Source organism: Euphorbia lathyris, chromosome 6 (assembly GCF_963576675.1).
Source record: "Euphorbia lathyris chromosome 6, ddEupLath1.1, whole genome shotgun sequence".
Lineage (NCBI taxonomy): Eukaryota > Viridiplantae > Streptophyta > Magnoliopsida > Malpighiales > Euphorbiaceae > Euphorbia > Euphorbia lathyris.
In genome coordinates, this window is record NC_088915.1 from 44,253,809 (window position 1) to 44,280,296 (window position 26,488).

Sequence of the window (26,488 nt, forward strand, 5' to 3'; positions counted from 1 at the left end):
TCCCAAAAAATATCTCAAGCCAAATTATTCCCAGTAAATAATCCATTCCCAACAAGAAAAAATACCAAAAGCATGCCAAATCAAATTGTCCCAACAAATAATCCATCAACAAAGACAATACCACAAGAATTTCAAATCGAATAAACAACACGTCTCTAACGAGATCAACATAGCAAACATCTACCTCAAATCAAAGACATAGCATTACTCCTCCAAGAGTTCTTAGAACTCGCAAAGGGACCCGAAGAGAAACTGAGGTCGGAAAAAGGGGAGAGAGAGCAAAGAAACCCACAAACCTCAAAACTTACCTTTGCATGTAGATTGTATATCAACTGAACCTCCTCAGGAACTCAGAGTTCCTCATCGGAGGCTAGAAACGCGTTGTTCCTGGAATTTTTTTCGGTAAGACCCAAGCGGGTCGATAATTAGGTGAAACCCATAGGAAACGGAAGATAGAACCAGAGAGGAGGAGGGAGAAGGCGAGAAAGTTGAGTGATGCGGTCGGAGCTTGCGGTGCCGAGGAAGAGATCGACCATGGGAGATGAGGGTGCTGTTTTTAGTTTTGGGGAAATGAAGGAAGGAAAAGAAATAAGGGGCGGATGAAATGGGTTCTACCCAAATGATGAATATGTAAATGGGTTAATCACCCTTGTAACCCTCCAATGTTAATCAATCTTGTTTAATCCCTGTTAATCCAAATTCATTTCAATTAGATCCCTTTGAATTTACCAGTTAACCCCATTTGTTTCATGTCTTTCGATTAAATCCCTCCATATTTCAGTTGAGCCACAATTGCCTAGATTTGAGTTCGGTTAACTCCTTACAAATCACAATCACTCCGCCTCTAGTTCGTTTAAGTCTCAATTTAAATCCAAACTAATTTTTAGATGTTCTAATTAAATCATTTTCCCTTTATTTTACTCTGTTATCAATTATCCTACTAACTGAATCCATTCATTTCAATTTCATACAATTGCGCGAATAAAGTTAATTATTTCTATTGTATGGGTTCACACATATAATTACGAATTTCGAGATAACGTCATTCAAATCGATGTGAATACGTTCTTCGAATCCGTAAACCAAATTAATTCGAATCGATGTGAAAACGTTATTCGAATTCGTAAACCAAATTAATTCGGATCGATGTGAAAACGGCATTCGAATTCATAACCAAATGAATTCGGATCGACGTGAAAACGTCATCTAAATTCATAACTAAACTAATTCGGATTGATGTGAAAACGTCATCCGAATTCATAACTAAACTAATTCGGATTGATGTGAAAACGTCATCCGAATTCATAACTAAATTAATTCGGATTGATGTGAAAACGTCATTCGGATTCATAACCAAATTAATTCTAATCGATGTGAAAACGTCATTAGAATTCAAACCTAAACCCAATAACCCCAAAACACGCGCGAGTGCCTGATTTATATCGACAATTCAAAGCAAAGCAAATAGCAAACATGTAATATCACAATAGTACCGATACGTCGGGCGGGGTAAGGTGAGGTCATATCTCTTCCCTACACGTAACCGGAAAAACGAACCTTAAATCTCTCCGAAGATCGTCCTTATCAAAATCAAACCACACAGAGTCAATCCAAACAGATAGGGCTACCAATCACACCCGCACACGTATTTACAAGTGATGATTGGTGGTGACTCGAAACCTTAAACACGAGAAAGGCGGATCGAGTCGGCCACGCACCCCGACCTGCGTAAAAACCGGAAGCCAGGGTGCGACACATATAACCAAGAAATTTTCCATAAGTTGCTCTGGAGGTACACTTCTCTAGATTGAGCTTGATGTCGTGCTTGCGGAGGACTTCTAGGACTTCCTTGATGTCATCCGCATGTTTCTCCATGGTGGTGCTTTTAATGATCATGTCATCAACATAAACAGAGAAGTTGCTCCCATCCTTTCCTTCAAAAAATTTGTTCATCATACGCTGGTAAGTGGCTCTCGCGTTCTTGAGCCCAAAGGGCATGACTTTAAAGCAGTACGTAGCTTGATGCGTCACGAAAGAAGTTTTAATTCGGTCTGAGGGTTCCATCGGGATCTGGTGATAGCTCGATTTGACATCCGTAAATGAGTATACTCCATACCCGGCGGTTCCATCCACAAGAATGTCAATGCAAGGCAGTGGATAATTATCTTTGGGACACGCCTTATTAAGATCAGTGAAATCAATGCACATTCTATAGGATCCGCCAGCTTTCTTGACTAACACCACATTCGCCAACCACTGTGTATGGATAACTTCTTCAATCGCATCATCCTTTTTTAATTTTGTTATTTCCTCCTCAATAGCTTTTTGCCTCTCTAGACCATGGTTTCGGCGTTTCTGAGCCACTGGAACAGCATCTTCAGCTATGTTCAACTTGTGAGTAATCACGTCTGGGCTTACTCCTGTCAGGATCTCATTTTCCCATGCAAACACGCTTTCACATTCAATGAGGACTTTTGTAACATCCTCTTTGATCTCAGGTTTTAATCCTTTGGCGATCTGCACCCGCTTTCCATCAGCAATAAGGAACATCTCTGTGTCACCCAAAGCTATAGTGACGAGTTCATCTTCCTCGCCTTCATCATCTTTAGACTGTGAGCGGATGGATAAAGACGCCGAGTAGGTTTCTTAAGCCACCTTTTGGTTTCCACTAATCATTACTCCTCCTTTGCTGGTGGGAATGTACATTGTCAGATGGCGAATGGAGATTAGGGCTGCTACTTCTAAGATGAACGGTCGTCGGAGGATAATGTTATAAGCAAGTTGTCCATCCATGATAGAGAACTCAAAATCACCAATCCAAGCTTGATCATCATCCTCCAGCTCGCACTCCAAAGTTGCATGGCCTTTGGTCTGAATAGTGTGGCCCGTCACTCCTAGGATATCAACTATAGTTGTTTCTACCTTGATTGGATCAACCTTCAGTTTTGCAAATGCTCCTCTGGTAATGACATTGCATGAACTGCCAGTATCTACCATTACTCGCTTCATCTCCCAACCTTCAACCACCATAGTAATGACTAAGGCGTCTGCATGTGGGGGGATCACTGGGCTATTTCTGCAAATGGATGATTAAACGATGATCGATCTTAGGCGGATGTTTTTTACTTTTTGGCGGGTGGTTGATAGCCCGGTCCGCCAACGATAATGTTTATAACGCCCTTCACCTTCTTCTTTGGATCAATTTTCTGTATATGATCATTTTGCTTTTTATCATCTTGGATGAACCTATCCAACTTGTCCTTCTTGATTAACCTTTCGATTTCTTTAGCTAACTCCCAACATGCATCAGTATCATGACCATTCCTTCTATGGTATCTGCAATAATTCTTGGGGTTCTTTCTAACATTGATATACTCCCCCCTTTTGGTTCAGGATATGTAATGTGTCGTTTGTGTTGGCTATTCTCCAGCCACATCAATACCTCACTTTTGGGGGCGTTCAACAGAGTGTACGCTTGCCTATTCCTTGAACTCCTGCGTCTGCCTCTGGCAGATGATTCAGAAGCTTTTTCCTGCTCCTTTTCTTTATCCTCTCTTCTTGATTCGCCCTTTCCATGTTTTGGGGAAGATGTGGATTCCCTCCAAATATCATCAATCTCCATAAACCCCTTACACTTTTCCATAAGTTCAGTAATGCTTTTGGGTTTATATCTTACCATCTTTTCCTGTAAGCACATTTGGTGTTTTTTTATCACTGCTTCAACTGTCGTAGGAACGTCTACATCAATTACTTGGATGCACAATTTGTTGAACTTGTTGATGTAATCTCTGAGGGGTTCGCCCTCTTTCTGCTTAAGCTCGAAAAGCTTACGAGATGATACGACTGGGGGAATGCTACCTGCGAATTTAGCACAGAATTCTCTGCTCAATTGCTCCCAGCTGTCTATGGATCCTGGTGGGAGGGATTGAAATCATTCGTATGCTGGTCCCTTCAACGTAGTCAAGAACATTCGGAACAGGATACCTTCACTAGCATCGTTGATTTCCAGCAACTCTCTATATTTCCTAGCATGGGCTTCTGGATTTTGCTCTCCCATATAGTTGGGAACGTTAAGGATTTTGAACCATCTGTCTGGTGCAAATTCCAAGATATGCCTTGAGAATGGTGATTCTCTGTTGGCGTGCAGATTGTGCCTCGCATTCTCCTCGTTCTGCCTTTGGAAGGCGGTTTGAATACCCCTAGCAATTTCAGCGTTTATGTAATCATGGTCTATCCTTGGGCGATCTCTACTACTTGATCTACTGCGTCGAGATCTAGAAGAACTTGATAACAGATCCGATGGGGAATGCCTGCCACCCCTACCATGCCTCCGGGGTGGAGGGGGTGCTCTTCTATTATGAGAACGGGATCGCTTCCTGTTATGGGAATGGGATCGCCTTCTGCGTTTAGGGCTAGCAACTCCACCTCCTCGGTGACCTTGAACCGTCGCTGCTCCAGGTGGCTGCTCCTACCCTGCTACCACTGCGGGAGGTGGTTGTTGCCCTCCAATTACGATTCTGGGGTTCTGCATGTTTCTTGAAGGTACCATATTGTTCCTTCGGCTCCCTTTAGGCGGTTCTTCAAACAATCTTCTATTCAAGGGCAGGTCATGTCCTAGCTCTGCATTTGTGTTGACTGCATCTACAGGATCTTGGAATAGGAACGGCGATTCGTGCCTGGCTCGTGGTCTCACAGTAGCACTTTCCCAATCTGATATTCTGGGCCTCGGCGGAGGGCGGCGAAGAGGCGGTACAATTCCTGTTGTTGGTCCACCTACAACTAGGTTAGCAAAATATGGTCTCAATCAGTCCGCAGTTGTCGTGCCGTAATTGTTCGCCACCAGTTCCATGACAAGATCAGTGTAGGTTTCTAGCGACATTTCCCGTGCGTCATAAACAAGAGGAGGTAGATCATTTCCTTGATTATCGGGGATTGCTGGGGCATTACTTAGTGATGCCGGAGCAGTAAGTGGGGATGTTGTAATTCCAGATGAAGGATTCAGTCCTTCATTAGCCATCTTATGTTCGTGGTGTAAGCTCTTTTATGATTAGAGCCTCCACGTTCACCGCACCAATTGATATCTCCCGGTTGAATTCACGTTGGAGCTCCACATGTGGGGGGCGCCGTTGGGTTTGGCCGGAGGGGACTCCGATGCTAAAGTCAGAAAAGTGTATAAAATGATAAAACTAAAGCACGAAGAATAGCATAGGAAAGCGTACCTCAATAGTTTGGGATGCAAGACTATTTATTTATACTAGGATAGTAGTAACCCTCAATCTCGTAGCTAGAAAGTCTCCATTAATGACAGTTACTGAGTTCATTTAAGTATGGTCGTTAGTTCATTTATGGAGCTATTACTTGCCATTAATGGTTTCGGTTCCCATATGGGAAGACGACACCTACATCCTTTGGGCGTATCGATGCCATATGGCGAATCTTCCGAAACATGGCGATTGTGAGCCTCTTTAAGATGTATGATCATCCCAAGGCGTATTGTTGGATCCAAGGATCCACCGTGGCATATAACTTGCCTCGTACGCCATCCTGTTGGCGTATATCTGGCTGTAGCCACTGGCTAAATGCTCCTTTAGTCCTTTAGTTTTGTGAAGCTTTATGAATTGGCCATTTGATAATATCTAGATGCTATCACCCGTATAAAAGGGTATGAGATGGGTACGGAATCAAAACTATTACCCGTTAGGGTAATGGAATGGGTCAATATCCATATAGTACCTGAGACCCGTTACCTATTATAACTCTTTTATATATTTAAAAAATATTATTTTGCAGATTTAAGATGTGAGATTTGAAACCCCAGCCTTTTGTTCTTCAACCATTGAGTGATATCGCTAAAATACTTTATTCTTATTGATTAATGTTCAATTTGTTCAATTTTTAGATTAATGAATTATTAAATTTATACTTTGTTAAATTTGTAATATTTTTTGTTTTATTTATTAATTTTTAACGGGTAAGAGTACCTGCGCGTACCCATAAATTAAATTGGACGAGTATGGGATGCAAAACGTATACCCGTTGGGATTAACACTACCTACAGATACCCTACCTGTCATCCCTACTTTTGAGGAATCTCCCTCCTCCCCAAGATTGCATTACAGGTCAACTGCCTGTCGATAATGGCAAATTCACAACCTGTCCTCCAATTCTTTTTCCCTCCTCACATTTAACACTTCATCATTGTCTTCCCCTCCACATGGATAAAAAAAATCTACCTACTCCTAAAATAGGCCCATGGATCAGATCCACCCTTTGCTTTCCTTATCTTTCCTACAACATTTGCCATATTTCATATTTTGGTGTACAACTTTCAATTTGTCTCACTAATATGTACAAACTTATAGCTGACCTCGCTGTTTCCAGCAAATTTTGAACAGCTCCATCAATTTAATAAGGATTTAACTAAAATGATGGAGTGAAATACGAAGTGAAATTCGCATTAGCTGCGAGGACTGCTTTTTTGTCGAGTGATGTACCGTCGAGTTTTGCAATATGGTCGACGAGGACTAAATCGGAGTCTAGATAAAGGACTCGCCTGACACATGAAGGGAGAATATCGGCTAAGTAGCTCCGAAAGTAGTTCAAAGGGTAATCGAGAGCAGAACGGATTGAAGTAGAAATGAGTCTGGAAACGAAGTCATCGTCCAAAGTGTAGACGTTGAATTTGAGATAGGGGAAGAAAGGCTAAAAACGGAAAAGGCTGAGAAAAGAGACAGGCTTACTTTCCTGGCTTGCTTTAGTCAGTGAATCTATGCCCTCTGCTTCAAAAAGAGACTTCATCAGATGAAGCCACCATTTTTGCCTATGAGTCAGGTGTTGTAGTATTTGATGTAGTGGAACCAGATGAAGCCTCCATTCATTGAAGAAGTGTCCATCCTTTTATATTCAATTATCCTTATTTTTAAAAAATTCATAAAGGATGATTACATTCGATTAATTCCTTACTTTTGAAAAGTTGATAAAGGATGATTGAGATGAGATAATCACCTCATCAACGGGTGAAAATTATCAAAACTAATGAGAGGAATGATTAAATGAAAAGAAATAAGAGAGAGAAGTTAGGGAGAGAAAGAAAAAGAGAAAGGAGGAGGAAGAAGAGGGTATCAAGTTAAGTTAATATTAGATGGTCAAATTTTGACTCTTTAACCGGTCAAATTGCTGACATGGCACGTTGATTTCGCGTTGACCGGTCATTTTGACCCGATATACAAATTGAAGATTGTATACCAAAGTGTGAAATAAGGCAAAGGTTGTACACCATTGATGAAATTTATCCATCTTTCCTATCTACAACCTCTTGAATACCTTTTTGGTGATTATATTGGCGAAGCTTCTGGTATTAACTAGTACCATTTCGACAATATAGCCCTCGATCTCATCTTCTATCACCAAGACATCAGTGTGCAAAACGGATATGGATTTTCGAAGTCAGATCCTCCTACAATTATGTGGATGACCCCTTTAGATCCAACTCAAAGCAACTGTTACGTGATGAAACGGACAATAGGCATTCAAGTCCTTACCATATTCTTCTTTTTTTCTTCTCAGGGTAACGTAATTCCTTTTGATCGAGCTTTTCTCATTCCACATGAACCTCATTCCACATGAACATGTTTCTCTTAGGGCATTGAGAGTAGTGAAATTAGTACTCAATTCTTTTTCTTTCTTTGCTCGCTTAGCTTTCTCGGCCCAAGCTACAATCTTATCCAAAACCTCTGGTTGCCAGACTCATTATTCCCTCATTTACTTCATCTAACTCGATGAACCAGGGTTCAAGCTTTTAGGCTAAACTTTCTTTTAGGGGTTCGAATTGAGTGTTGAAGATCATGGCATGTACCGCTATCTGCAATCCAGTTTAGGAATGGCCAGGCATGCCTTGTCAACGTTATGGCCAGACAAGAGCGAGAGAATTGGCTCACAACTAGTTGAAGAGCCAATTACATAATAACCAGTATCTTATATGTAATTAATGGAAACAAAATGGAATTAACGGAAAATCGAGCTGCTGATAGCGTAAGGCGAGACTATATATTACTTTTCATTAAAATGATCTTAACTCTCATCTTTCCAGTAGAAACATCGATATCCTCCATTCCTTACGAAAAAACAACTGCGACAATTGGAAAATTTCAACATGTACAAAACGATGAAAGCCAACCAACCACATAGCAATGGAGCATGCACATAGTTAGTTTCAAGAACTTGGTCGTCCTTCTCCTGAAATGAGCAAATTGCTCACTGATTACTTAGTTTTTGCCATATCAGAGAGACTAGTGCAAACTAAATCCACATCTGCAATTCAGTTAGTCAACCATGTTGGTGCAAAATTTCTGTTAATAATTTAATATCCAGCTACTGCCTACTGCTGCAAGAATTTCTACGACTCAACTTCTGTTGATTATCTTTTGTGCGGCTATTAACTCAAAAAACATTGCCAACAACATGCTGCTACTCATCATCATCCACCAAAGACATAATTGGAATACCTTTGCTGGAAAAGCTTGTACACTCGACTCGAAGCTCACTGCCCACTTCGAACTCCCTCTTGCTATTTGTCTGCAGCAACAAAAAAGCCAAGTAAAAGGTATGATAAATGGAGTGAACTGAACACTTGTAAAGATCGTTGTATATAGAAGCATGCTGATTTCCATCATCATTGCAATTATAGTGTAAATGAATTACTTGAATTTATGCAATGAGTAAATGTTCACCAATAAAGTGAGCATGAGATGCAGATAATTTGTATTTTTTTCATCAAAAACAAGTCCTATATCATGAAAGTGCGCTACTCTGATAAGACAGGCTTTTGTAAAATCACAACTACCGAGATAATACATACCTGAAACCGAAACATTCCATGAAGTCCACCACCCAAATCAAGAACCAAGCCATGAGCGCGAATCTGATAAACCTTGGCAGTAACCTTTGTTCCAATTTTCAAATTTTCCGCACTCACAAGAGCCTCGGCTGCAGTTTTCTTATTATTCAAGGTATTTTCAGTATCTGCACTGATACCAGAACTAGAGAATGGTAAACTAGATTCATCAGTTTTTGTACGTATGCCTTTTGGAGCCCTCGCGAGTTTTTTTGCAGCTGGAGGACCCTGATTCAGGCTAGTAGATTTTTCCTCCTCCTCACACTCTGCAACACTTCGAATTACAATTGGTGTTGATGAAGAAGTTGAAGAATTAACTACACTTCTACTGGATAGCAACTCGGAGATAGGTTGCAGCTCATTTTGTCCATCAGATGCACTTTTAACTGATGCCCAAACCTTAGACACTTCTTTTGTGGCAGGAACTGATTCATTATCTGCATAACCGGTCTTTGACCTTGATTGTGATAGAGTTGCTTTGAGGGATAATTTAATATTACCACGAACATCCTGCCCTATGCACATCAAATTAAGCTGCTGGCCAACAGACACAATGTCTGAAACCTTGGAGACCTGATAAAAGGGAAGGTTAAATCCATCACATGTGAAAAAGTAAAATGCAAGTGACAAGGAAAAATCCAGTAAACGGAAAGACTATTATACACATGTATAACAAGACCAACCATAAGCAATTTAGTTTACTCAACTGGCAAAGACAAACTGTTACATACCGGTTCATGTGATAACTCAGAAATGTGTAGCAGACCTTCCTGACCCCCATTAAATTCAACGAAGGCACCATATTCTTTTATAGAAGTTACAATGCCTTTGTAAAGCCCGCCGATTTCAATTTCACGACCAAGTATGAAATCAATCTGAGAAACAGAATAAAGAAGCAAAAGGAATAAAGGTGCCAAGGCAAATAGAGACAGTCCTGATTAGAATAAAAACCTACTCATTAATAGCTAATAAGGATATCTAAGGAATGCATGATATACAGAAAGCCGCTGCACAAGAATTTGAGAAAGTTTCAAATTAATAGATGAAACATTTTATGATTGTATTTCCAGCACAAAAGCAATCCACTATAGCATCCTTCAATCACCAAAAAGAATTATGTGCTAATATTCTTGCTTCATAGAGCCAGGGATAGACAATGAGTTGTTTGAGGTTTCAAAGAACAGAGGATTAACACAATAAATTGCAGAAATGCACCATGTTTATCAACAATGACATATATTGTTCAACCTTACAATTATATCCCACAATCAGGGCAATAATAAAACTACTCTTGAATTTTGCAGCCTTCCTAATAAATGATGCTCTGTCCCTCTACCCTCCCAACAATACAGTAAGTACCTTTGTTTGATGAACCTGACTACCTCAATACATCCAAGGTATAATTATAAAACTAAATTAATCAGGTTCTGGTGCTTCTCAGCATTGACTGAAAAAGGAACCATCCAAGACAGACAATGCATCAACTTCAATGAGCTTAGCTGAATTTTCATATCAAAAGTTCTCAACCAATGTAAACCATGTTAACTTGACAAAACCTTCTGGAGCTTCTATTTTTTATTTGCTTTTATAGGTTCCTAATTATCAAGACCTGGTGAAAGCGGTCCTGAAGATCTGAAGCACATGCAAAAGTTAACAACAAATGCACCTCCTATAAAATATCAAACGATATAACCATATTTGCTTCTAACTGAGAGAGCGTGGAGCATGAGAAATACCTTTTCTTTTGCTTTTTCCATTACAGCCTGATTTTTAGCAGCTACCGTAAGTGTCCCATCACTGATGGAGAACCTTGCACCTAGATAGTGTAAAGATTTGAATATTGTGAGCATCCTTATAATATACAACTGAAGTATTTGAAATTTTTTTTGTTTACACAGCATGTATGCAAAAACCTTAAAGTCATTGGTGAATGATCCAGAAACTGGAATTAATTCAGAACACATCATCAATAGTGTGATTGATAAGTTCCCCATATCATAGCATGCACACATAGAGAAACTTCCTCTGACATTTGTCATTCCCTTTACTTGATACTGTAGTGAACTTAAAAAATCTTGTTAAATTCATCTAAAGAGAGGTCAAATCATCTTTGGAGAAAACAATAGATCTTGTTAAATTCATCTGAAGATAGACCAAATCATCTTTCGTGAAAACAATACAATATTACAAGATTAACAAATGACCGACAATAAAAAGATGGGAAGGGAGCAAGATAATGAATAATAGAAATTAATTTCTTCTTATATCCTATGACCAATAGTACACTAGCGGTGAGATAACTGAACAATCTTACAGAGGACTACTTGCTACCCTCATAAATGACTCCTTACATCTTAAAGTTTGGATTTGTTTCCATTCAAGTACAATATACCAAACCTAATGGGGAAGATCAAGTGAAATATTAAGCACTTAGACTACCATAGTGAGATTGCATCGTCATTGATCAACAAGGATATCAAAAAACAAAATAACGCCATTAACTATTGAATCTGCATAAATTTTTAATTAGGTAACGCTTTTAAAGTGAATACATTCTAAGACAAATGAAACTATAAATATGAGCAAGTAGAGAGATAACACATATGGCTGATCCTTCATACCTGTTTCATCTTCAATTTTTCTCCTAACAGCACCAAGTGGACCAAGTAGCTGGCGAAGAGCATCATTGCTGAACTTAAATGTAGCTGCATCATGGAACAAAAAATTTGAGTTGAAGAAGAAAAGAAAAATATCCAGTTCAATACTATCAGGTGTTTAGGGACAACAATGCACACAAAAGATTTAAGATTTAACCTAGTTGAGGTCGATTTATGTCATCTTGAGTATGTGGTGCACTAATCTCTCGTTCCATGTGGTCAAGAATCTGAAGACGACCTTTAAGTGCATGCTCCAAACACTCACATATAATATCTAAAGGAATTCCAGCAGGTTTTATATCCAACTGAATTGCAGTAACTCCATTACGTGTTCCAGCAATTTTGAAATCCATGTCTCCCAAATGATCTTCCAGGCCCTAGAGAAATAAAACATCCAACAAAACCATAAAAACAGCTTAGAAAGTTTTGGGAGGGTTAAAAAGCTGTAAGTGGATATCTTAAATTTAGCAAATAAGAGTAGAGGTCTGAAAATAAAATTCACAAGATTTTAAAACTAAGAGACATATATATATGGAGACTGGAACGAAGAGCATAGCAATCAACAGTTTCAAACACTTTCCAACAAATATTTGCACCAGCAAAAATTGGTAAAGAGATGAGTACAGCATGAAGCTTCCATATTCTATGACTTGAGTGATTCCAAACAAGAACCTTACCAGAATGTCAGTCAGTATACGATAGTCCTTAATCTCACCAGTTGATGGGTCAACTTCACTAACAAGACCCACAGAAACACCAGCTACATGCTCACGTAAAGGAATCCCAGCATCCATCAAAGCCATACTACCTATTGAAAAAGACAAGGCATTGTATGTTACGCTAGTTATTCAACATTTAAAACAAGTATTCCAGCATTCAGACTGACAAAACACAGATTCATGTTTCTGTGGAGTCAAGTGTTGCAGCACTGTACTGAAATATCAATCTTTGAGAGCAGAGCAGACCAAATAAATTTATTGAGACTACCAGTTAAAGGCTAGCAATGAAACTCCAGATTTGCATTCTTATAACAAAGTTTTGGAGGTGCATAGATGATGAAAGTTCCAAAATATTCTAGCACTAGTTTGAAATGATACCTCCACAAACAGTTGCCATTGATGTTGAACCATCAGATGCCATGACTTCTGAATTGACACGAACAGTATATGGGAATTCATCTTCAGGAGGCAAAACAGCCAGTAGAGCCTTCTCTGCAAGAGTTCCTAGTAACAAGAAGATACCACATATATAAGGGCACTTTATTGAACATCAATTGCATAGACAAGTTACATGAGACCTAAATTCACACCCACGAGAATGATAACAGTCACATATACCCTAAATATAGCATCTCCAATTATTGTTCACCAAAATGAATTCCATTAAAAAAGTAATACGAAGGAAGATAATTATGCAATGTCTCACATATGGCAGATCCAATGGTCTAATAGAAACTATACCCTAAATATAGTATCTCCAATCATTGTTCATGAATTCCGTTAATAAAGTAAAACGAAGGAATACAATTATGCAAAGTAAGATTACTGTTATTAAGTACTAAATTTTCTTACAAGGTATGGTAAGAGAATGATGCAAGGATTGATTTCCGAAAGAAAAACTGACGGCTACTCAGTTTAATAAGGGGTTATTAAACTTGAAAAAACAAAAATGACAACTGAATGAATGAGACTTGATTTAATTCAATATAAGATGGCATAGCAATAATGAACTGTTATTTCGCATACCATGGCCAACTTCACGTCTATTGAGACCAACTCGTTTACCAACTTCATTAATTGAAAATGGTGGAAAACTATAGTGAAGCATGAAGCGCTTTGTTGGGGGTCCTACCAAGGATACCAAGCGTTGAGCATCTCCTGGTGCTCCAAGTGTCACCGTACAAAGTACCTATGGGTAGCAGTAAATTTAATCCTTTAATTGAACTTAAAAGACACAACATCAATAAACACCCTCAAATTCAGTCATTACAAGTAAATGAGTAACAGAAAAACGTACACTTACCTGGGTATCTCCACGATTAAAAAGTGAAGACCCATGCAATATAGGTAAATAACCAGCCTCACAATACAGTGGCCTGACTTCATCAAGACGTCTCCCATCAACTCTAAATCCTTCAGAAATAATCCTCCTGCGAACGACCTGTTATTTCTTGTAGATTTCAGAAATCCAAAACGTGTGATAATCACAATAAGAATAAACATAGAAAAAAACTTCCAAGAAAATGAAGTCTGCACTCCCTCAATGGAAATAATAAAGAAGAATATTCTTTGAAGCATATATGACACAATAGCTTATCCATGAGCCAGCCTTAATTATCATATCATAGGAAGTGGAGCACAATGACTCAAAACAAAGCTCACGTTTAATGGAGATGATTTTTAAACTCTGATATTCACAAGTGAAACAACTCATCTCAGCTCAACTGAACATCAATATCAACCTTGTGAATTTAAATAGCTGTATCTTATTATAACAGTTCATTGTAGAATATTCTCAGTAAAAAAAAAAAAAAGATAAATATGTATCATCCATGTGAAGAATTCCTTGTGACAGCTATATGCTTAAAAATAAATTACAAACTACATTCCAATGTTTTTTTGTAGCTTACCTGTTTCCTTACTGTGTCAACTGCCTTTGGAAGCACTTTCAGGCTTTCTTCGTCACATTCTTCCTCCAATATTTTTCTTACACCCTGTGTAATGTTATCTAAAGCCTCCCCACGTTCAAACTGTAAGAGTGCAGTAAGGATTATTATAAAACCATAAGAATAATGTAAAAGAAACATATAATCAAATTTTCTACACTTCTTCCCTTGCATGTACACATATGCATATGCATATACATACAAATTCACATGCTTGCAAAGAACACAGCCATCAGACAAGAATTCTTTAACCAAAATGCCTGTTAACAAATACAGATAATAAGCACCTTGCCATATGAGGAATCAGTGAAAACAGCTTCAATTTTTGATTCTGCTAGGTTTCTAACTTTTTCTATTGTTCTTTCAGTCATCATAGATAGCGTATAGTCCTTCTTATTCTTCCCAGCTTTGGCAGCAAGTCTAATTTGGGGCTCGATAAATTTAACTGCCTGAAAGATCGATCATACAAGCATCTTAATACCTCTCCATTAACATGATCTCCATGAGAAATGCAAACACTTTAAATGACTAACCTCTGGATGAGCTAATCGCAACCCTGCTTCTAAATCTCTCTCTGATATCTCCCGAGCTTGTACATCTATCATTAGAGTTTTGTCCCTTGTACATGCATATACTAAGTTCAGATCACTCAAGGCAAGCTGCATCACAACAAAGAAATCCAAATAAGAAAAGAATGATTCATTATGAAGTTATGAAACTATGGTTTTTCAGGTTGTACTACTTGAAAGCAGTTCCTTTCTTCCTCGTGCATGACTTAAAACCCAAAAATGTAACTTTACAAAGCAAGTACTTCACCTTTAACCATTCAGCTTTCAAGAATATTTTACATAACGAACAGCTTGCAGTACCTTATTTAAGAACCAAGAATAACAACAATAATAATGCATGTTGCATGGAAGTAAAAACATGGAAAAATAATAGTCCATCATTTTCAAAATCAAAGATAAGATTTATGACTAAAATAAAATTCTATCCACAGAAAAATCAAAGAAAAAGATCAAGAAGAAATTTGGCAAGATTTTGCAAAACATAAGTTTAGTAACTTAACTTAAAGGTAATGAAGTCCTCACATTCCCTCAAGAAGACCCGTAAATTACATATCCAGGTTCAATAAAAAAAATCCAAGTATCCATGTCATACACTCAATAGTACATCTTCAAAAATAGATGAACCTTGATTGTGTTTTCACATTCTTATAAAGCATTCATGTATGAATCCAATAACGAATTGTTCAGAATATTAAATACAGAAACTGTGATGTAGGAAACAGATTTTCAGAAAAGCAAAGTTTATAATCCAACAAAATCATTAAGAGGACCCAAGCTAGGAATTAGTGAATCAGATTGCCACATCACTCCTCTGCTTCCTATTTTAATTTAACAAAATGTATCTACTACCGTGATGATCCCATTCTGCCTCCATGGTTTCTATATTGATAGATAACCATTGAAATACATGCATGAATCAAAATCATTCATTTCATACTCTATTGACAAAATGGTGATTTTGAATCAGAGTAACAGGAAACTCTGTTGACCATCACCTCATCCATGGATGGATTAACAATAAGTTGGCCACAAATCCTTCCAATGCGAATCACTCCAATAGGTCCACCCCAAGGAATATCAGATAACATAAGAGCAGCTGATGTCGCATTAGCTGCCATTACATCTGGATCTTGTTTCCCATCTGAAGAAAGAACACTCGCCATTACCTATGAATTGATATTGCATGTCAAGAGACAGTATGCGTAAAATAGGACCAAAGGGAGCTTGCCCTGAAAAATGATAAATACAAAGTCCTATAAGTTAACTGTCTACCTGAACTTCATGGTAAAACCCAGCTGGAAAAAGTGGCCGTAATGGTCGGTCAATTATACGACCACATAAAAGTTCACGTTCTTTCGGAGCACCTTCCCTTCGCATGAATGTGTTAGGAATGAGACCTTGTGCAAATTGCTTCTCTTGGTAATCAACCTTTCAAAACCACATTTGTTAAGATCCACTTAATGGTCAGCATAAAAGCACAAAGGTATTATTTCAGTTAGGAACTGAACCTAGTAGCATACTAGACAGTAGACAGATTTGCAACTAGTATGCCACATCCTCACGGAAAAAGGTAACCTAGCATCGCCATGCAAAAAAGGTTTTATTACAGCTTATCCATATTCAGTTTCTTCACAGTTTCTAAGAGGACATCACTTTCTACCCATTCATTCTGACAAATAGCAAAATCGCCTTCTAAATTTCTTCTTTGTTGTTGCTGATTTAACAGTAAAAATGAATATTTTAAGTAATCCTAATACCTTGGAAATCTCATCAGTTTAGGATCAAGAAATGTTGCAAATTTTCCCTAAGCAAGGCTTCTTGAGGGGTGTAATCCACCCGCTGGAGTTCTCATGTGAAAATATTTTATTTCATACAATTTTATTCAGCATATCACTAGAAGAGGGCATGGATTAATTGAATTCTCATTATCAGTAACAAAATATCATCGCAAAGCGAATAGAACGAAACTATTATAACTTCAGACGCTGATGACCAATCGAACCCCACTTGCACATTTTGGATATCGGATAATATGCAACGTGAACTCAAAAACAAGAATACGGCTCCTTAGCCAATTATGGGAAACAAATATATTCAAACCCCGATAATTTTAGTAAGTCCATTACATTGCACTAAGCCAGAATACTTCATAATGTAATAATGTATATAAGTTATGCTCGATTTGAAAAGTACACAAATGCAATGTTATAAACAAATTAACACAGTAAATGAAAACGAAAATGAATCATACAGTGAGGGGTAAAAAATCTCGAACAGAGTCGCCTTTAGAGGCAGTGACTGTGGATAGCACTTTCGTTTCTTCCATGCCTAAAACGACCGCTCCATTAGCGAATCGAGCAATTTTTCCGGTTTCAAGCGTAATAAGTCGTGATCCGATGTCGAATTCTTCTCTGAAAGTCTCGAGCACCTTGGTGCCGGCAACAAGGGGGTCTGCATCGGAGGGCGCGAAGCCAAGGCGACCACTGCAGATGGTGCGAAAGCCAAGAGCTCGCCATGTGAGGAAATGAGGAAGATAATGGAGAAGAGGATTCGCTCTACTTGCTATTGAAGACATTTGGCTAGTTAAGAGGGAGAGAGAGAGGGAGGGAAAGAAGAACATGAAAGCAAGGGTTTAGGGTTTAAGGTTTTAAGGTTTCAGCGCGCGAGCGATCAGACGACAGCGTTTGGTTATGCATTCTACGCCAGAGAAATATTGAAATGCAAAAGAAATGGGTTAAATACACAGTTGGTCACTAAATTTATATGGTTATCTCAAAATGGTCACACAACTTCAATTTGTCTCAATAAAATCACTCAACTTTGAGTTATGTCCTAATTAAGTCACTCCGATAATTTTAGTGGTTAAAAGGCATTAGAATGTTTCCACGGCTAACAAGACAACATGAGTCAACTCAGATTTCTGACCAAAACGACACGGGGCAGCCACGTGTCAATTATTTTTATGAAAAAAAATTAAGTTTTCTTATTTTCCATAAAATTAATAGATATGTGGTTGTCATATGGCACATGTGTGGACTCCATGTATCGTTTTAATCAAAGATTTGAGTTGACTTATACTGATATATCACTCATGTCATCATTCTGATCCCTCTTAATCACTGAAATCGCCGAAGTGAGCTAATTGAAACAAAACTCAAAGCTAAATGATTTTATTAAAACAAATTGAAATTGAGTGACGATTTCAAAATAATCCAATTATACATTTAACCTCAAAAGAAATTGTTTCATTTTTTTACATGTAACTTAATTTCAAAAAGTTTATTATTTTGTAATTATTGGTTATGCCAATGAGATTTCTTAATTTCAAATTTTCTCATAATGTTTAAATATATATATATAGATATACTAGTTTTTAGTCCGTGCGAGGTAAGAATTCATCTTGATATATAAATATTAAAATTAATGACATAAAGGTTTTATCTAAATTAAATTTTATTATTTTATTTTTGTATTCACTTTAAATAATCTTTTAACTATAATAGTATAATTAAAATTAATATATTATATTATATTTTTATCAATAAAAAATGAGGAAGTGACACCACAGCTCCATCATTACTGTTTTATATTATATATATAGATATGCAGAAAATTCAGGGATTAATCTAAATTTTGTAAAACTCTTAGATATAATACTAATAAATAATATTTTTATAGATAAATATAATAATATAATTAAAATTAATATATTATATACTATATTATATTTTTTTATCAGTAAAAAAAGGAAGTGACATCTCAACTCCATCATTACTGTTTTACATTATATATAGATGCTTGTATTGTCTGAATAAAGCGAATGTTGTACATTATAATACATCGGTGAATCATCTAAAATATATTTTTATAAGGATTGCCTAATGTTTTCCATAAAGTACATATTTACTTTTAATGTGTAAAATGGTATAGATTTAATCATAATATTTCCAAATAAGATTAATTTTAGTTATGCATTATCGAAAATTTGAAAATATTGATTTTACTGCTATTTAACTGTCACGTTGTATTTTCTAAACATCAATTATATCTAAGATATTTAGTGTGTTACTAATACAGTTATAAAAAATATATATTAAAATGTTAACAACTAAACCTGACATATATAAGTTGATAAAGCATTTAGAACGGACTCGGACTCATTAGGCCCTCACTCTAGATGGATTTAAGACCAATTTAGAACCGGTTGGCACGGTCAACCCAACAAAGCCTCATACGCCAAACACATAAGGACCTCGCTGCCACCAAGAAGCATACCATACGATTTCACCCCTCTATCCGAAGGACGGGCATTACGTGCATTTTGCCTACTCCAAATACTCATAAATACTCTATAACATCATTCAAGTAAAGGTTTATTCTTATCTCTTTGCATACTTTCTCTCTACTTCATATATTCTCTCACTAACTTGATCGTCGAAGTGTTCTCAAGGACCATTCCCGATGCAAATCAACTGAATCCAATGCGTTTGTTATTGTTCAGTTCACACTTTATCATTTGGTGTGGTGACCGTGGAGCGATTTGTTGGTCCCGTGTAACGTGACAATATTAGTTCCAAGGGGGGGTTAGGAACTATTAAAAAATTTCACGTTAGGCTGACTGTCAATTTCGAACTTAGACTTTCTCGAAGTCTTTTAGCACGACGATACTGAGTAAGTTTTATATACAAGCTTAGTCAACAGGTGACTAAGTCTGAATCTGTCCTTGAGTCAAGAGATAGCACTTGAGTCTATTCCTGAACTCAGCTTCTCAGTTCACTCAACTCAGCTTATGTTCTTTTTAGCGTTTTAACTAAGCAGTATTATAGCAAGCAATATGTTAAGGAGATAAGGGTTAGAAAGATATTATCAGTAGACGTATCCTGGTTCGGCCTCTCCGCCTACGTCCAGTCCCCGGAATTCCTTCCGAGCTTTTCAGAATCCTCTATTGAGCTCTTTAAAGGTAGAGCGCAAACCTTTTACAATAGAAAGCTGAGTATATAAGAGTACCTTCCTCTATTCCTCTACTCACTCCTATTTCTACCGCTGAGTACTATGACCGAGTACTCAGCTTCTCCTTTTTATATTTCTAGAAATGATAAGTGTTTGTTTGTCCTAAACAACAATTGCTAAGACACTTTAGATGAATAAGATCACTCTAGACTTTTACACAAGATTGGAATTGGTGTAAGATTTGTTTTGCTTTTCTCACAGAACTTTGAGTATTAATTTGGTCAGCGTTTTGACTTGATTGAAGATCTGCATCGAGTGAAGCGTTTGAGTGGCCTATTTATAGTGACACTTGATGCACCGGTAATTTCGAATTTCGAAATAACCGTTGGAGACAAACGGCTTCCTGTCGCTTTCACTCAGTACGTGCTCAGCGTCCTTGGCCAATCAAATTCTTATATCTCCTATCTTCGACAGTGCTCAGTAGCTTTTCGTCAGACTAGACAGAATGTTTCCATATTTATGGCAAAGTCTTCCAGACAGCTTCCTGTGTCTTTTGAACTTTTCCCAAAGTAGAAATACTTTGTCTTCAAGTTTATTCAGGTCAGCTGCTGACATGAATTCATTGTCGCACAACTCAGCGGCTTCGTCTTGAAGCTTTTAGACGAAGGCTTCTCGATCCTTCTTCTTGCTGGGCCTGTGTTTCATTCAACTTGAGCTGCGTTTTGATCTGCTTGGGCCGTGTGGCTTTCATTCGTTGACTTGAGCTTGACTTTCTCTTATGGGCCTTACAACTTAATGTCTTATAAAATAACTCAACATTGAACAAACACATTAGTGTAAATAAATCAAAGCATTTAAATTTAATGTGTTAGAATATTTTTATCATGGAGATTTAATTCTGGTTAAATAATTTTGTCAAATCAAAATCATGTGGAAAGGTGTTTCAACAAACTCCCCCATTTTGATGTTGGCAAAAATATTTAATAAGGAACTCAGTGTTGAGCTCCCCCGTGATAGTTGACCTTTTCTTAATTTCTTAAGATTCTCCCCCGTAAGGGTCGAACCACTGACTTAGTTTTACTTTAAACATTTTAAGGTTTAATCAAGTAAGTCTAAGGTCAGTTTTTAAAGTAAGGTCAGCACTTGGAACATTTTAACTTTACTCAGTTTCAATACTTGGTTAAGCGGAAGATTAAGTTCAATTATTAGAGTGGAAGTAGACTGAGTAAATTAGTTGGGGCTGAGTAGTTTTACTCAGTGGCCTAGTACTTGTTTGATTTTTATGTTCACACGTTTCAGATTACATTGTTCAATGAGTTTTAAGTGAGGAGACATATGAGAGAGGTTATGCATTAGATCAACACAGCAGATAAGCATAAAGCAAAGTAAAAAAATTGTTTGTAAGAAGATACGATAATATATTAACTCAGTGAAGCAATGGCAGCAGCAAACACTAAGATTACACAAGTTAAAACATCTATTTTCTAATGTTAAACTCAAGTGACGTGCCCATCCAGGTAATGGAGTCCGTCATTTTGGCGTAGGACTGATGGTACATCCTGAGCAATGCAACATTATAGTGGTGGCGCTGATTGGATTGATGTTTGACATGCTGATAAGTAGACTTGGCGAGTTGGAAGATTTCAGTTGACTTCGCCTGGTCGGTTTGCATCTCTTCTCTAGTTAAGCTGAGCATACGAACAGCTTCAGCTATCTGTTCTATTATGCATTGAGAGGAAGAGGAAACCAAGTCTCTAGTAGCAGTCAGCTCAAAATTGAGTTGAGTGAAGACCTGAGCAACTTGAGCCGACTGAGCTACACTTGAGTTTACGGCAGATAAAGCATTTATCTTTCCTTCAATAGTGTCCATGTGTTGCACCATATGTAAATAAAGGTTAATCATTCTTGTAGCAAACTCCTGTTTTGGCTGCTGAGCAACCATATTGGTTAGCACACACATAAGCTCCTTAAGACCTTTGAGTTCAGTCAGAAGTTGCGTTATGGTGCTCAGTTGAGTAGGCTCAGCAGAATGACACTTAGCATCAGAGGCATGAGTGCGTTGGATGTCAGCAATCAGTTCTTGAGCAACTTGCAGAATTCTTTTCCCAGAATGAGAAGTAGTAAGAAAGCTTAAAGGGTCAGCTAATGGAGTCTCAGGAACTGAATTCTGGTTATCATCTGGTATTTGGATATTTGGTTGCTGACCAGAAATGGAGGTGCCCTCGTGATTAAGTGAAGTTTGAACAATGGGAGTGGCATCCTAGGAGGTTGAGTCGTCAATTGTAGCTGACTTGTTGACTAGCTGCTCAGTTTGGGTTGGAGTGGTTTGCGCAGCAGCAGTGCCTACCCGCTCAGTTTCATTCTGGAGCTGAGTATTAACTTGTGGAGGAGTCAGCTCGAGATTGTCCTGAGCATGAGTGTCTTCAGATGCTTGTTCATTCAGCTGAACAATAGGTTCTTCGATTACTTGCTCAGCTGAGGTGTGAGCAGCGGTATCGGCAGAGTTCTGACCTTTAGAAGCATCAGCTTTGGCATGTTCCTGACTACGAGAAACAGAGTCTTGTTTTTCCTGGACTGGTGAAGGTTGTGCAATTGGTTTGGAGAAGAAGTTGAATTCCAACGTAGTCAGGTCAACAATAGGATCACGCAGTGGAGAGTCATCCAGTACATCAAACACGAGTGGTTTGCGTGACTTCCTTTTGAACCGTTTGTCATTGCCTTCCTTTGATAGTTTTGGAGATGGAGTTTGGTCAGCAGTGATGGTGTTTGTTGACTTAGGAGAGACATCTAGACGGACGTCCTTAGCAGGTTCTTCAACAGGAGACTCAGTTGCTGGCTCACTAGCCTGTTCTTCAGTAGCTGAGTTGCTGGGTGCATTCTTCTTTGTCTTCTCAATAGAGACAAACTTATCATGTTGACTACTAGGAGTTGTTGCAATTCCATCAGTTTCCTGAGCTCGCAGGAAGAAGGAGTCCTTTGGAACAGCAAAGTTCAGAGGAGTTGCGTTCAAGGGTGTAACTCCAGAAACCTTCTTCCTCTTTAGGGGTTGCTCAGTTTCCTCCTGTTCCTCCTCAATTTCTTGGACAGCAGCGGGTCGTTTTTGGGAAGCCTTAGCAGGTTCAGCTTTCTTCTTAGCTGACTCAGCTGGAGAAGGTTTGTTCAATACCACTTTAATTCTCTTTGCAGTCTGAATCGCCGGTTTAGCTTTCTGTTCAGCTGATGTGTCTACTTTTCTCTTTTTCCCTTTACCGGGCAGCTTGATTTGCTCTTCATAACTGTTTCCTTTCCTTTCTTTGATTTGGATTTAAAAGGAAGGTTGTGTGCGAGTCCAGTAAGGATCTCAACAGTGATTTTCATCCCTACTACACTGTCTTCACCCTTGAAGCTGATCTTATGGTCCTTGAGGATCTCGGTGATGAGTGAGCCCATCTGAAGAGCGCTAGTGCTTCATTGAATTGCCCAGATCAAAAAGATTGGCATATTCAGGGGCTTGTAATTCAGCATGTGCCAGAGGAAGCACTGCTCGAAGTTGGATGCGGAGGATGTGGAATTGACCTTGGGGAAGAGGTAGTTAGTCAGAATATAGTGAGCTTGTCTTTGCTGCTGACCAAGTGAGGTGCATGAAACTTCACCTACATGCCCTTCTGGTTTACAGAACTCGGCAACGTACTTGACTCGTTTATAGTCATTGGTTTTCCTTAACTCAGCTCCTTCCTCCTTCAAGTCTAAAAGTATGGCCAGGTATGATGGGTTGATGATGATTTGTTTGTCATTTATGTATGTTACCATGTAATCAACATCGTCTTTTACAACCAGCAAGTTTGAGTAGAACTCAGTCACTAGCCTTGGGTAAGTCAGGCCGTTGAGGGAGAAGAGCTTTGTCCATTCGTTTCGAGAAATCCATTCACAGTAGGGTTTCTCAGCTTCGACGAAGCTCTTAGAGAACCAGCATGATGGGATGATGTCAAGGTCCTGAACGTCTGGAAATGCAGACATGAAGGTTCTTTCCTTGGGCTTTTTGTCCTTGTTCTTCTTCTTCTTCTTTGAAGGAGTTGAGTGTTCAGTGTTTGGGTCGACACTAAGGATGCTGACTTCATCCATGGGTTGGTCATGCTGACCATGACCATGTTGAGTTCCTTCTTCTGAGGTTTCATCGTACTCCTGCTCAGGTGGAGAAGCAGGATTGATATCTGAACGGTTGTCCTCGTATTGGTCATCGGAGAGGTTTTGGGAATCAGACATGGTGTTCTTGAAGGTTTCTTAAGAAATGCAGAGGGATTTGGGATTTGAGAGAGAGAGAGTTTGAGTGCGAAAATCAAGCGTAGAAGGTAAATAGTGAGAAATCTTTCAATATTGATAGCCGGTAAGTGTTGATTTGATAGGTCGAGGAAACGGTGGGAATTCAAACCATCGATAGTCAGTTATTACTGACATTAATTGGGAGAAACAATGCATGGTTTTACTAATGATGACGCTTACGTCATCCTAGAGACTACTTAAATACGCGTGCAAACCCTAATTGTGCAAGTTGCTTTACTCAGCAACGTAGTTACTCAGCAGTTCAAGTGCTGAGTGTATAAGTCAGTTTTATAACTTTGCATGGTAAAAGCACTCAGCATGCATAACAACTCAGCATGTAAAACTCACTCGCCATGAATAATACTTAGAATTTATTGGGGAGGATTAAACATACCGATAACTTCTCTTAGTATGCAAAACTGCTCACGAGCTAGCGGCTTCGTGAAGATATCAGCAAGCTGCTCATCCGTTGGGACATAGGTCAGCTTTATCTCACTTTTGAGTACATGGTCTCCGATGAAGTGATGTCTGATGCTGACATGCTTCATCCTGCTGTGCTGGATTGGATTCTTTGATAGGTCAATGGAGCTTTTGTTGTCACATTTGACTTCAATCATTTTAGTTTGAACGCCATAATCCTCCAGCTGCTGTTTGATCCAAAGGACTTGGGCAACACAGCTTCTAGCAGCAATGTACTCAGCTTCAGTGGTTGACAAGGCTACTGATGACTGCTTCTTACTGAACCAAGACACAAGACAGCTTCTAAGGAAATGACATCCTCCTGAAGTGCTTTTCCGCTCAATCTTGTCTCGTCCATAGTCAGTGTATCCGAGAAGTGTAAAATCATGAGTGTTAGGATACTATAAACCTGCATTCACTGAACCTTGCAAATAACTAAGGATTCTTTTTACAGCTATGTAATGAGATTCCTTAGGGTTAGATTGATATCTAGCACAGTAGCATACAGAGAACTGAATGCTCGGTCTACTAGCTGTTAAGTAAAGTAGGGAACCAATCTTACCTCGATATAATTTGCTATCCACTGACTTACCATTTTCATCAGCATAGAGGATAATGCCAGTGCCTATTGGAGTCGATATTGACTTACAATTGTCCATTTCATATTTCTTTAATATCTCCTTAGCATACTTTGTCTGACTGATGAAGATGCCATTTTTGCCTTGTTTGATTTGAAGTCCAAGGAAGAAGTTGAGTTCTCCCATCATTGACATTTCAAACTCAGTTTGCATCTGCTTACTAAATTCCTTGCATATAAACTCATTAGTAGCACAAAAAATGATGTCATCAACATATATTTGAGCCAGCAGGGTATCTTTACCCTTTTTCTTAATGAATAAGGTTGTATCAGCTTTACCTCTGACATAATTTCTAGTCAGCGGGAAACTGGTCAGCCTCTCATACCAAGCACGTGGTGCTTGCTTGAGACCGTACAGAGCCTTTTTGAGTTTATAAACATGGTTTGGGAACTTAGGATCCTCAAACCCTAGAGGCTGATTAACATTGACTTCCTCATTTATAACTCCATTAAGAAATGCACTTTTGACATCCATTTGAAACAATTTAAAATTCATAAAACTGACATATGCACATAATATTCTAATTGCTTCAAGCCTTACCACTGGGGCGAAGGTCTCACCGTAGTCAATACCTTCTTGCTGACTGTAACCCTAGGCTACAAGTCTTGCTTTGTTTCTAACCACATTCCCTTGTTCATCTGGCTTGTTGCGGAAGACCCATCTTGTTTCTATGGTCTTATGGCTTCTTGGATTTGGCACTAAGTCCCATACTTCATTCCTTTTGAACTAATCAAGCTCTTCTTGCATTGCACCCATCCAGAACTCGTTGTTCTCAGCTTCTGAAAAGTTCTTTGGTTCTAGAACTGAGACGAATTCTACATTGTTGAGGTATCTCCTGAGTTGATTTCTTGTCATCGGTGTTGGGGTTTAGTGTCCTATAGACAATTGTTCTAGGATATAAACTTAATGTAAATGAAGTGTTCTTTGCATCATTCGTTTTAATAAGATATGGTTTCATAACTATATAAAGGCAACCTCTTTTAAGAACTAAAAAAGTCTAATAAAAAGAGGGATATAAGGAAATACCTTTTGATGTTCTATCTACCGTTGATTAATTAGAGGCAATCTATTCTTGATTGCTTTCATACGGTTGAATTCTAACTTGGTTTTGAATTGTGTTTTTGTCTTGTGCTCGGGAACTCGAAGTAAGAGTTGTGGGCACTTCGATTGCAACGGTAGATAGAACATCAAAATGTAATTCCTTCTATCCCTCTTTATATGAAATAACGATTAATGGATCTTGGGTTAATGGAAAAAGGTTAAAAATTTTATATTTCCGCTGCCAAACGTTTGCCTATTTTCCTTCAGTGGTATCAGAGACTGCGTTAAATCCTTTATTTCATATATGAAAATTAAGA

At 38.3% G+C, this 26,488-nt stretch overlaps 1 protein-coding gene across 1 annotated transcript; it reads right to left on the bottom strand.

The window, feature by feature from the left end:
* Positions 1 to 7,443: 7,443 nt before the first annotated feature.
* On the bottom strand, positions 7,444 to 17,450 carry LOC136232840 (polyribonucleotide nucleotidyltransferase 2, mitochondrial). The gene is made up of 16 exons (XM_066022279.1): positions 17,036 to 17,450; positions 16,057 to 16,212; positions 15,780 to 15,950; positions 14,749 to 14,874; positions 14,503 to 14,664; positions 14,180 to 14,299; positions 13,573 to 13,710; positions 13,296 to 13,458; positions 12,648 to 12,773; positions 12,228 to 12,358; positions 11,708 to 11,927; positions 11,515 to 11,598; positions 10,630 to 10,709; positions 9,625 to 9,768; positions 8,858 to 9,466; positions 7,444 to 8,574 (listed from the first exon to the last, which is right to left on the bottom strand). Exons 1-16 carry the CDS (start codon positions 17,402 to 17,404, stop codon positions 8,467 to 8,469), a joined length of 2,907 nt encoding a protein of 968 aa, XP_065878351.1. The 5' UTR covers positions 17,405 to 17,450; the 3' UTR covers positions 7,444 to 8,466.
* Between the last annotated feature and the right edge of the window lie 9,038 nt (positions 17,451 to 26,488).